The 12,828-nt window shown below is 45.9% G+C and overlaps 1 protein-coding gene across 1 annotated transcript in view; it reads left to right on the top strand.

The window, feature by feature from the left end:
* HCN1 (hyperpolarization activated cyclic nucleotide gated potassium channel 1) overlaps positions 1–12,828 on the top strand; it is a 196,717-nt gene that overhangs the window by 99,977 nt on the left and 83,912 nt on the right. Inside the window, exon 3 of the mRNA XM_066616191.1 lies at positions 4,468–4,629. Coding sequence (XP_066472288.1) covers positions 4,468–4,629 — 162 coding nt within the window. The remainder of the gene's footprint in view (positions 1–4,467; positions 4,630–12,828) is intronic.

The following is a 12,828-nucleotide window of genomic DNA, read 5'->3' as shown; positions in this document are numbered from 1 at the left end:
TTCCTTTTTTCCATGTCACAGCCCAAGTTTCCTTTCCCACCAGTGGGAAGACATGAAGTTGAATTAGGAAAGTAATAATATGTCTGTAGTATAAACTAAATAGTAGTTGGCAACCTTCAGTCTTGAAAGACTATAGTATCGCGCTGTGAATGGTGGTTCTGGAACAGCGTCTAGTGTGGCTGAAAAGGCCTATTCGGGAGTCACAATGCCTTCCACACTGGGAGTAAGTATAGTGTGTCCCTGGAATGTCTCCCTGGCTATAGGCCTTCCTTCTTTGCCTCTTTGCCTCAGTCTGTTGGCCAAGTGTCTCTTCAAACTGGAAGAGGCCATGCTGCACAGCCTGCCTCCAAGCAGGCCACTCAGAGGCCAGGGTTTCCCACCAGTTGAGGTTCATTCCTAAGGCCTTCAGATCCCTCTTGCAGATGTCCTTGTATCGCAGCTGTGGTCTACCTGTAGGGTGCTTTCCCTGCACAAGTTCTCCACAGAGGAGATCCTTTGGGATCTGGCCATCATCCATTCTCATGACATGACTGTAATAAACACTATTATTGTTTCCAGGAGCCATAAAGTTGAAAGGTTGGCCACCCTTTATCTAGCACATTTTCCACACCTAGAATGCATGGAAAAGTTTTCAGATGAAATGTTTTCATCCATTGTAAGTGCATCATTGCCTAGTAGAATACCTTATTCTCATTGACTACTATTGAGGCGAAATGTGGTGTCTAGCAATGTACAAGTCCCTCAGGTGAGTTCAGAAGAGGGTATATGGATCAGCTTCTAAAGCTCAAGATAAACTCAGCTCCATCTCTCCTTTCCACCAGACTCCAGGGTGGCTATCTCTGTCCTGGAGCATTGCCTGGAGGCAGTTGGGATGTGGATGAGGACAAACGAGATTAAATCCTGACAACACAGAAGTCCTCCTGGTTCAGGAATCCACAATGCTGGTGCTGGACTATCACTCTGCTCTGAATGGGATTGCATTCCTCCTGAAAGAGCAGGTTCACAACTTGGGGTTCTCCTGGACTTGCAGCTGTTTCTGGATGCCCAGGTATCGTCTGTGGCCAGGAGCGCCTTTGCTCAGCCTCAGTTGGTGCACCAGCTGCAACCGTACCTGTCTCAGGTAGATCTGGCCATGGTGATCCATGTCATGGTGACATCAAGATTAGATTATTATACGTGGGGCTACCCCTGAAGATGGTCTGGAAGCCACAGCTAGTACCGAACTCGACAGCTCATGTAGTTGCTGGAGGTTGGTGGTTTGACTCTGTCACACCACTGCTCCGGCTGCTGCACTTGCTGCCGGTTCGTTTCTGGGCTGAATTCAAGGTGCTGGTTTTGACCTTTAAAGCCCTATACCGCTTGGGACCAGCAGATTTGAGAGACTACCTTCTGTATAATCCAGTTCGTTCTCTGAGGTCCTCAGCAGGGGTCTTGCTGGTTGTGCCACCATTGAGAGAGGGGAGGGGGATGGCGGCCAGAAACAGGGCCTTCTTGGTGGTGGCGCCTGCATTATGGAATTCCCTCTGAATTGAGGACAGCTTCCTTGTTATTAACTTTCTGGCGGGGCCTAAAGACTTTTTTATTTAGGAAAGCCTTCGAGGCCTTAAAATGGCTGCTTTTACAAGTCAATGTTTTTTACTGTGTGTTTTATTGCTGACTGCTGTGTACTTTATATTGTTTGTTTTTTATGTTTTTATCTGTATTTTTTTCTGTATTTTAAAGTATTGATTGTTAGCCATCTTGGGTGCCCTTTGGGGAGAAAGGCAGAGTATAAATCTAATAAACAAACAAACAATCTCAATTTTCAAACGCTGCCAATTTGAGTGTGTGTTATGGCTATTCACCGTTCAAATTGGAAACTAATTCACATGTACTGGCTGACTAAGGGCCCAATCCTATCCGACTTTCCAGCCCCAGTGCAGTCGCAATGCAGCCCTGAGGTAAGGGAACAAATGTTTCCATACCTTGAGAAGGTCTCTGTGACTGCCCCACCACCACAGGATGCAGCGCAAGCCCCTTTGGCACAGCTGCACTGGCACTAGAAAATTGGATAGGATTGGGCCCTTAATGATCATTGTAGAGGCCTTGCTTATTTTGCTGCCTGCCCTCCAAATGCGCCTTACTTTTCCAACTCACAGTGCAATCCTATGTGCTTACTCAGAAGTGTAAATTCCACTGTGTTCAATGGGGCTGACTCCCAAGTAAGTGTGCATAGGATTGCAGCCTCAGTAGGGTTAACTTCCAATTGAGTTAGAATAAGACTAGTTCTTTCTTGTTTATTGTTCACAGTCCTTGTGTGTCTTGAATTGGAATAAATGAGGCCAGCAAAATAAAATTGAATGTCATGTTGAGTGGGTTTAGAAAATAACAAATTCAAAAGGTCACAATAAACAGTTTGCTTTCAGCTCATGTTTTCCAGATACATGCTTGATTAAGAATAGTGCATATGTTTTAAAATCTCTGGCATTTTCCCTTCAGGATCAGTTTTGCCAAATGCAAGCTTTCTATACTTGTTAGCAGCTTTGAATCGCAAATTGTAACCCGATTTAAAAACGTGCTGTAAGTATCGCTCCCTCCTTTCTTTGCAAATTTTTAGTTTCCAAAAAATGCTGAAAATAAATCATGCACATTAGATTCAGTTAAGCACACAAATCTGCCCTCCAGGTATAACCAAAATGTTCCGCTCCGCAGCTGTTTACGTGCTCTTTGAGACACAGCTTCTGTTTCAAATTCGGTAAAGTGTTACAAACTATATAGGGCAATGAGACCAGGCTGACTCTGCTGACATCAGTGAGAAAGCTCTGTTTTTCTCAGCATGCATCAGGCAACAATTTGCTATCAGTCTTTTACTGACAACACTGGTGTCAACAATAGTTACTAAGAGTTGCTACTTATAGTTACTACTAAGCTGACATGCTGCCTTTCTAAAATACAATGAGCACAGGAAACCAGCTAGGGAGCTGCAGAATACTTGCGAAAATCCCACTTCCCTATGCAATGTAGCCCTAATGAATTGTAGCCCTAGTGGGGAGCTGCGACCAATGGCTCAGAAGTTCAAGGGAGCCATCAGCTGAAAAAGTTTTGGAACCACTGGTTTAGGGGATTAAACACTGATTGCAGAAGATCCTTTGGTTGCAGTCTCCAGCATCACAAGCTAAAAGTTTTTTGTTTTTTGTTTTTTCTGGTAAGATCCCAACCTGGGGCACCAAACAACATTAAATGAGCCATTGTCACTGACGTGCTTTACTGATCTTGACTAAATACCAGTTGTGGTCAGTGGGTGTATCAAGACTGTAAGGAGCAGAGGGTGAAAGCTCCCATCTCCACTTGCCAGTGGTTTCAGCCTAGATATCCCCCTTTCTGTGACTCCTGTTTAGTAAAGAAAATTGAGCATGTCATAATGTTCAGCATAATGTGTAGCTTGGCCTTGAGCTATTGAAATGCTATTAGTAATAATAATAAAATAATAATAATAATAACAGGTATTTATATACCTCCTTTCTTGGTCTTTATTCAAGACTTTATTCAAGGCGGTTTACATAGGCAGGCTTTATCTAAATCCCTATTAAATAGGGATTTTTACAATTTGAAAGAAGGTTCTTTCTTTCAAGAACCACTACATTCAAGGTGTTTCGTTCCGATCTGGCTTCACATTCTGGCCTCCATCCTCCCACGCTCAGAGCAGATGGAATGGCTCGGCTTCAGCTTGTCTGCCAGCTTTACTGGCAGTAAATAATATTTGTATATTATGTAGATACATTCCTCTATTTCGTACTGGTAAAAATAATTTCTCATTAATAGGAAGAATGATACTTGCAAAAATATTTTGAAACTGTCATTATAACTACATTTGGACATAGTGGCCTGTTTACCTGGGGCATGTCTAAAGAGTTTTGAGGTATGAAATGCAGATGCATTCAGCATATCCTGGCAAAACACAAACTCAGTTTTGGTTGATGCACGGTAGAAAATTGTGGCAAGTACTGTGTATATTGAAACTTAATTGTACATGTCTTTAATTCCTTTTATATTGAAATTTGGTTTTTGTGTGTTAAACTGGGAAAAGCTGGAAACTTTCACTCTGCCATCCCCCAGAGCTCTGAGTTTCAGATCTCTGCAGTCAGGGAATTCTTTCGACACCAGTTTTTATCCTGAGAAAGCTCGGATTGTTGCAGCAGATTCTGGAAAATGAACATTGGCCTAGTAAGTTGGACCTCATAATCAGCCCATGAGAACTGAGCATCCCTGGAACTATCCATACTTTGAAATCTTTCTGGAAAACTTCCCTGTTGTTATTGATCTTCTCTTTGAACAGCAGCTAGTAAGATTCTGAAATGCCCTCCAGAAACACAGTTTGAAAATCCATTGCTTTGGGATTCAAAGTGATCCTTCCTCTTCTAATTGCCTTGATGAGAAACAGGTCAGTTGCATGTTTTTGGTGTTAATTAACTTCTCATTTATCTGCAGATTTTCCACATGACATATGATCTTGCAAGTGCTGTGGTGAGAATTTTCAATCTGATTGGAATGATGCTCCTGCTTTGCCACTGGGATGGTTGCCTTCAGTTCCTGGTACCACTGCTTCAGGATTTCCCGCAAGATTGCTGGGTGTCCCTAAATGGTATGGTTGTAAGTATTGTTCATTTTTCATTGTGTTTTTTCAAACGTTCCTTTAAAATGTTTTGACACCTATTAGTTAAAAATGGTGGTAAAAACAGAATACACTAGTGCAGAGGATCCCAGACTGGGGCATCAAGATGCCCCAGCCAGGGAAACCCTGTCTATGCCCCCTTAAGGGGCAGGGCAGTGGCAAAGACAGTGACATGACATAATTGTGCTACTGCCAGAGACAAAAGGCTTTGGTTTTTTTTGTTTTTTGTTTTTTTCTTACCATCGGCAGTGTCATTCCTCCAGAAAGTGCAAGGAGCCCATGTACCCCTCTGCAGGGCACCCCAAACCTCAGTACAACTAAAAATAGCAATCATCAAACCGGAAGTGGGTTGCAATCACTATTTGTAGTTGTTCTGAGGCTTGAGGAATCCTGCAGAAGGTTCCATGGACTCCCTGAATCTTCTGGAGGGCCAGCGCTGCCACAGGTAAGTCCAAAAAAAAACAACACTTTGTCCCTGGCAGCAGTGTGAATGTGGCGATCGTGTTGCTGCCTACACCCCTTCCCTGCAAGAACTTACAGTGGTTCCCAAACTCCCAGACAGTTTGGGAACTGCTGCCATAGGGCATTGTTTTCAAGAACAGAAGTTTTGTTAGTCAACCAATTTTGAAGGTTGTATCTAGCTTAGGGCACAATCCTAACCAGGTCTACTCAGAAGTAAGTCCTGTTTTGTTCAATGGGACTTACTCTCAAGAAAGTGTGGTTAGGATTGCAGCATAAGAGACAAAAAATTAGAAGGCACCTGAACATCAGCAGTCAGCTGAATCCACAAAGCTGTAGAGCAGGGGCGTCAAACATAAGGCCTAGGGGCTGCATACGGCCCCTGGAAGCTTTTTATCCAGCCCTCAGTCTCTCAGCTGCTGAGGTTTTATAGCTGAAATGGCAGCCCACATGAAAATTGGGCTTTCCCAAATCTTGAAATATGATCAAGATTTATGTACTTTCTCTTCTGTCAATTGCAGTTAATGAGTTTCTATATGAGAACAGGGTCTGACTTCTGGCCATTAGCTGCTTAATGATGTCACTTTCTACTTAATGACATCACTTCCAGCCCTCAGCTGGAGTCCTGAATGCTAACTTTGGTCCTCTGTATGAAACGAGTTTGACATTTCTGCTGTAGAGGTTAATACTCATCCTAAAAGAAACTCAGCTCTAATATATTTTAGATAGCATTATTCCTGGGTGGAAATTAGTTCCAAGTTTGTGTAGAGCAGGGGTGCTCAATAGGTAGATCGCGATCTACCGGTAGATCGCGAGGCAAAATGAGTAGATGGCGGAGCCCTGTCTCTCCAAACTGTTAATATGTCAGTTTCGTCTAGTGACTAGATGAAACTGACATATTTAGCTGACACTAAACTGACACTGAAACTGACACTTTAGCTGCTCTTCAGGCATGCAGCAACAAAACAGACGAAACTGACTAGACTCTAGTCAGTTTCATCAGTTTCGTGGGGCTGCATGCCGGAAGAGCAGGAGCTAAAGTGGGCGGTGGCGGGAGGGGGAGCTGGGCTGCACTGGACTGAGGTGCTTCCTGGGGCTCCGTAGCGGAAGGGGGGAGGGGCAGGAGTTCAAGATGGAGTCGCTCTGATGGCGGTTGCCGCGGGAGGCCCCGAGTGACCCTCCCCATCCCTTCCAGTCAGGTCTGGCCCAGCCCAGCCATGCCCGGCCCAGCCGCCCCTGTAGGAGCCCAGAGGTAAGTGCTGCGGCCGCTGCCGCTCTCGGTCGGGGCTGACAGGTGAAACGACCCCCCTGGCTCCCCCGCCGCTTCAGGAGGAGGGCCGGTGGGAGCAGTGTCTCCCCTGCCTGCCGCCTGCACATGCAGCCCCTCTCCATGGAAACAGGGAAGCCCCCCGCCCCTTCCGAGGAGGACCTGCTACGCCTCCCTCTCCTTGCTGGTCTCGGGGTGCAGCCACAAAGAGTTTGGGGGGCAGGGAGTGGGGAGCTCCTCCCCCCCGTAGTGCAGCAAGGCTGGGCATGTGCCTCTTGGGGGGACCTGTGGCTGCCCCCAGTATGGGGGGTGGGGAGAGAGGAGAGGCCTCCCGTGTGCTTCCTGAAGCATCTGGTGGGCCACTGTGGGGCACAGGAATCTGGACTTGGTGGGCCTCCTCTGACCTGGTCCAGCAGGGGCTCCATACATAAAAGGGGGTGTCTGTCAGACGCTTCCTCCCCCCCCCGGTAGATCTCCGGGCCTTGCTGGGTTTCAAAGTAGCTCTCAAGCCAAAAAAGTGTGAGCACCCCTGGTGTAGAGTTTAGAGAATGATGCACCTGTGACTTACTCATCTGGAAAAACTTTTTCTTATACTTGCAGAATACTGGGGGATACTGCAGAATACTGTACCTGTGAATCCTGTATCCATGGTTTCACTTAACTACGGATACAGGTGGCCCCCCCCCACACCCTCTGGTGCAGAGCTCCCCTCCCCTCTGAGACATCTTCTGAGCCCCTCAGAGACTGTGAACGTCTGCCTGTGACCTCTGCAGATCTCAGAATGGCCATTTAGGCAAAAAAAAAAGTCACTTCTGGTTGTTTCGTAAAATCGGAAGTGATGTTTTTATGCCTTTAAAAAGGCATTATGAGGGCCAGGGAAATCCTCCGAAAAAACCCAAAGTGACTTTCTTCCACTTCTGAGGGCCCTAGCCACAGTGAACATAAAAAGTGATTACACATGATAACAAAATGAACCTTATGAAATGGGAATTAACAAGTGTATAAATTTGGAGCCCCTTTGACTTAGAAGCCCAGGTCAAATTGACCTCCTGTGTGTCCCCCATCCTGAACTGTCCCAAGTATTGTGCATTTGTTACATGGTACTACTGAAAAACTTGACTGCAGAAAAAAAATAAAATGTTGACTGATACTCAGCTTTTCAGATAGTATCTTTAGTGTTTTCCTTGTGTGCTTGTGACACTTTGACTTATTTCTAAGAGATGATGCCAAATGATGAAAATTGAATAGCCTAACTGTAGTGGAAGATCCTAACACTGGCTTCTCTCCAAGTAGAATGTTTAATAATCAGTCTGCTTCTGTGCCCAGACTAAATGTGGAGTGTTTTGGCACAAATAATTCTATTTCAGAGTGGTTTTGGGAAAGTTCAGCACTTGAAAATGAGAAGTAGTCCAGAAATGTTGTTGTCCGTGAATAGACCAGTGATCACTTTGAACATGTTATCTTTTGTTTGTTGGGGAACAGTCAGTGACTGCTCAAGAACAGTGTGGCCATGTGGCTCAACAGTTGGCCAGGGGGCTCAAGAAAAGTGAAATCTCTATAAGCCACCTGCTAATGCAGCAATATACCACATCCTTCTTTTCTAAGCATGTCTGCTTTGAAGCATGAATGTTTGCATTTTCTTATAAATGCATCTGATGGATGCCCCTGCTGAAGTCCCTCTTACTCAAAGCAATTATTTTATATTTCTGTTTTCCCCTATATGTGTCTGATTGGAGTTTCTTTTTCACCTTAGTAATTCATCCAACACAAGAGTTTTATTTAATAGTTTGGACCAGGGGTGTCCAAACATTTTGGCAGGAGGGCCACATCATTTCTCTGACACTGTGTCAGGGGCCGGGGGGAAAAACGAATTAATTAACATTTCAAATTTGAATAAATTTAAATAAATGTATTTATTAGAGATGGAACTTATATGAATGAATGAAGGTCTTGCAGTAGCTCAAGGCCTATAAAACAAACCCAGCCTTTCCTTTGCTGCCACTGTAGCATCACAGACGTGAAACAGCAAGTAGTGGAGAGAGCCCTCGTCTCACAGCTCAGGTGAGAGGTCAAACAGTTGCCCTCACACTGAGAGCAGTTGCGAAGGGGCCAGTGCAGGCTCCAACAAATCTCCGGAGGGCCAGAGGCTCATTGGAGACTGGGGACTCCCAAGGACCAGATTGGGAGCCCCTGAGGGTCGCAAGTGGCCCCCGGGCCGGGGTTTGGGCATCCCTGGTTTGGACAACCAGAGTAGACTGTAAATTAATGGCGTGCTTTTCTAGGTTAATTTTCTAGACTTACTTCTTGCTTGCATGGGAGTGTGGGAGGCATGTTCTTATACATTACTGGCATTTATTCTAAATTAGGTGCAACAAACTTGGGGGGTGGAAGCAGAAGAGCTTTATCCATGCTTATGTCTCAACGTTCTAAACATCTGGGAGGGCTATGTGGGGCTCCTCATGCCTCCTGGAGGCTGTAGCAGCCCTACATTAGTGAAAGTAAGTAAAAAGCATCCCCCCTTGCCCTCCTTAGCTACATGATCCTGGGGATTGCCTTACTGCCCTCTCCCCTTCCCCTGCCCCTTAAAGGGACAAGGGAACTTTTACACTAACTAGTGGGTCATGACCCACCAGTTTGAGAACCACGGTCCTAGCTGATGATCCTCAGGAGAAGGCAGAGCTCTACCCACATTTGTGGCTGGGAGGCATTAATGCAGCAATGCTTCTTAAAACTTCATTTTTTTCTAAATGGTGCTACAGTTTGTATAATCATAGCAACTTAAAGGAGTAAGTGTACAAATCTCAGTGGCTGTGTGTAGAGGCCCCAGCTGAAGGTGCTTCTCAGTTAGAACAAGACCTCAGTGGCATGGAACAGGGGTCTTGCCTCATAGGCCTTGGTTCCTTTATTCAGTCTGCCTATCGAAAAGGGATGGGTTCCGTTAACCTAAGGGCCAGAAGCTTAAAACGTGGGACATCCTAGCCCCTTGGACATGGTACCTGGAGAACTCTCTCTCTCCTTCATGCCACTGATTCCTCAAGAGGGGAATCACTTTTGTTCTCCTCTGCCATGTAGCTTCACAGAGCCTCTAATTTGTTAGACGCATCATGGGAGATTTCAGCTAGCCTGTCCGTCCTCTCTCTTTATCAACACATTTAATGACTTGTCTCTTATACTTCACTCATCCCAGCTGTGCCCCATTTCCCCACCCCTTCTTGTCTTAATGACTCTCCTTCTTCTCAGGGTGGGGAACAGATAATCTTGTACCTCCTTGGTCCTGTTGGAAGAATGGTGTACCATGTTGGCCTAACAGAGTACCAGATACTGCGAACTCAGACATCATTCATTGTCTATACATAGAGTCTAGACCTCTATGTAGACTCTTCGTAGACTCATAGAATCTATGTCGTAGACCAGGAGTCTCCAAACTTTTTGGCCAGAGGGCCGCATCAAATATCTGGTGCAGTGTTGAGGGCCAAAAATTTTTTTTAATATAAAATTTAAGTAAATAAATTAGAGATGAAACTTAGATGAATGAATAAATGAATGAATGGGCTCATTCATTCAACCTCTCTGGCTCTCAGAACACCCTCCAGACACAACCAAACCACAGCTCCAGTTGTTCAGTTGAGTGGGCCAGAAGCTCTCAGGGGACAAGAGGCTGTCTGCGGGCTGGATAGAGGCTTGCCGTGGGCTGCATTTGACCCCTGGGCTGAGGTTTGGAGACCCCTGTCATAGACAATCACCAAGAATCTGATTTCTGTACTGAGTGCATTGACATAACTGTGTTATTTCAGAGATTAATTGGCATTCAGGCTTGCCTTAAAACAGTGAGCCAGATCTCAAGATTAGTTATGAGGGGAGCATATTCTCAAAGGCATTCTAGAAGTTCTTGGCCTGCCATTAATGTGTTTGGGATTTAAAACAGGGGCCAGAGGTGTGCCTTGCGGAATCCTGGCTCAGATAAAGCATTGCTCTCAAGGGGTTGAATTTCTACTGGCTTTGTTTGCAGGGCCTTTGTAATTAGTTCTCTGCTACCTCTCTTGTTATCACTTGGTACAAATTCACACCAAGAACTTTTCACATATTTTTAATGTGCTCAAACCACTTTAAGGCAACCTTGTAACCAATTCTTAACCCCTTTTCAACAATTTTTGTTGGAAAGAAATGTTTTTTGGAGCAGAAATATATCCTTATAGGTACTTGTGTTATTGCTCCACATAGCATTACTCTTCAGGAAAATGGTTGTCAGAACCTACTGTTTGATGCTGTCAGTCTCGCAGTACCCAAGTGACTGTAGACCTCCAGAAACATCTTTCATGATAAGTGGCATGTTTGCGGACGCCTCACAAGTGCAGCTTTCCTGACAAAATAGTGACATATCTTTAAAAATGCAATTAAAGTAGGTCACCGACTTGCTGACTCGCACGTCTTGGCAATCTCTCAGCAGTCGCTGTTCTGCTTTGTGACTTCTTTCCCACATATACTGGAAACTAAAAAGTGCATATTTCCCACTGAACTGCTGAGGAAATTAAGAGTCTAACCAAAGGAACAAAAGCACTGCCAAATCAGCTAGTTGGAGTAAAAGAAACAGATTTCCTATTGTATTCAAAAAAGAGCTAGAGAGGCAGTAGCAGAAGTAATCACAGCAGTACTTCCTCTGAAGCCCAGTGAGAACTAGGCGCCCAGGTCTTAGTCGGCAAGTTTGTACGTACTTCTGTGGAAGGGAGTTCTGATGAAACCATTGGGATTTACTTCCAGACAATGTCCATAAGGCAGAAAAGCCTCCCACAGGCAAATCATTGTAGTTCTGCAGCCAGTGGTTTTGTTTGATTTTCATTGTGAAGCTTTCCTCTCCCCCCATTTCTCAGAATGCCATAATACCACAAATTGATTTTAAATCATAATTTAGCATTTCAGTTGAGAAGAAAAAAAATTGGTAAATTACACATGGTTCTCTAGATCAGGGGTGCCCAAATCCCAGCCCGCGGGCCACTTGCAGCCTGCTGCGGGTCCCCATCCGGCCCCAGGGGGTCCCCCACCTCCAATGAAAAAGGTGCAAAAGAGAGCGACTAAGATGATTACGGGGCTGGGGCACCTTCCTTATGAGGAAAGGCTACGGCGTTTGGGCCTCTTCAGCCTAGAAAAGAGACGCCTGAGGGGGGACATGATTGAGACATACAAAATTATGCAGGGGATGGACAGAGTGGATAGAGAGATGATCTTTACACTCTCACATAACACCAGAACCAGTGGACATCCACTAAAATTGAGTGTTGGGAGAGTTAGGACAGACAAAAGAAAATATTTCTTTATTCAGCGTGTGGTTGGTCTGTGGAACTCCTTGCCGCAGGATGTGGTGATGGCGTCTGGCCTGGACGCCTTTAAAAGGGGATTGGACAGGTTTCTGGAGGAGAGGTCCATTATGGGTTACAAGCCATGATGTGCATGTACAACCTCCTGATTTTAGAAATGGGCTATGTCAGAATGCCAGATGCAATGGAGGGTATCAGAATGAGGTCTCTTGTTATCTGGTGTGGTCCCTGGGGCATTTGGTGGGTCGCTGTGAGATACAGGAAGTTGGACTAGATGGGCCTATGGCCTGATCCAGTGGGGCTGTTCTTATGTTCTTAACGGGCACTTGGCCCTCACCCCACCCTGCACTGGCCCGCCATGCGAGCTCCGCGCCTTGCTTTCCCTCGCTGCCGCTGAGTTCAGTGGCAGTGAAGGAAAGACAAGCCCAACGCGTGCGCAGGGCCTTTTATAGTGAGAAGGTAACGTGAGACTTGCAGATCTCACGTTATTTCCCTCTATAAAAGACCCTGCACACTTGCGGCTGGTTTCTTCCTGCCCTGCCCATGGGCTGGGCTCCGCTCTGCTGTGCTTGGCTCCCTTCCCCTCCCCTCTGCAACCTGAGCCAGGGGACTGCAGGAGACAGAGAGATGGGGGGGGAGGTCTCTCCCTGCCTTGCCCATGGGCTGGGCTGGGCTGGGCTCCCCTCCCCTCCTGCAACCTTAGCCAGGGGAGTGCAGGAGAGAGAGATCCCGCACGAGGGAGGGGAGCCCAGCCCGCAGCAGGTCTCCAAGGGAGGGAGGGCTGGTTGGCTGGCCAGCTGGCCACGAAGGTAGGCATGCAGCTTGGTGAGCAGACAGGCAGCGCAAGCAAACGAGAGAGGGAAGGAGAGAGGGTGAGGGGGCAGGTGAGCAGGCGGGTGTATGTGTATGAAAGTGTGGAAGATTCTCCCCCCCCCCCCGTTTGTGTGTATGAATGAGATCATAAACTGGTATGAAGATCTCCCCCACTTATTAGGATGAATGGGATCATTAACGGGCATGAAGATTCCCCCCCTTATTAAGGTGAATGAAATCATAAACTGGATTGAGCTTAGTCATTCTTTTTCTAATGTATTCATTTATGTAAATTTATTCAAATTTGAAATGTAAATTCTTTTTTT

Source organism: Tiliqua scincoides, chromosome 2, assembly GCF_035046505.1.
Source record: "Tiliqua scincoides isolate rTilSci1 chromosome 2, rTilSci1.hap2, whole genome shotgun sequence".
NCBI lineage: Eukaryota > Metazoa > Chordata > Lepidosauria > Squamata > Scincidae > Tiliqua > Tiliqua scincoides.
The sequence above is the reverse complement of the archived record's forward strand: the minus strand, read 5'-3'. Positions and strand labels throughout refer to the sequence as shown.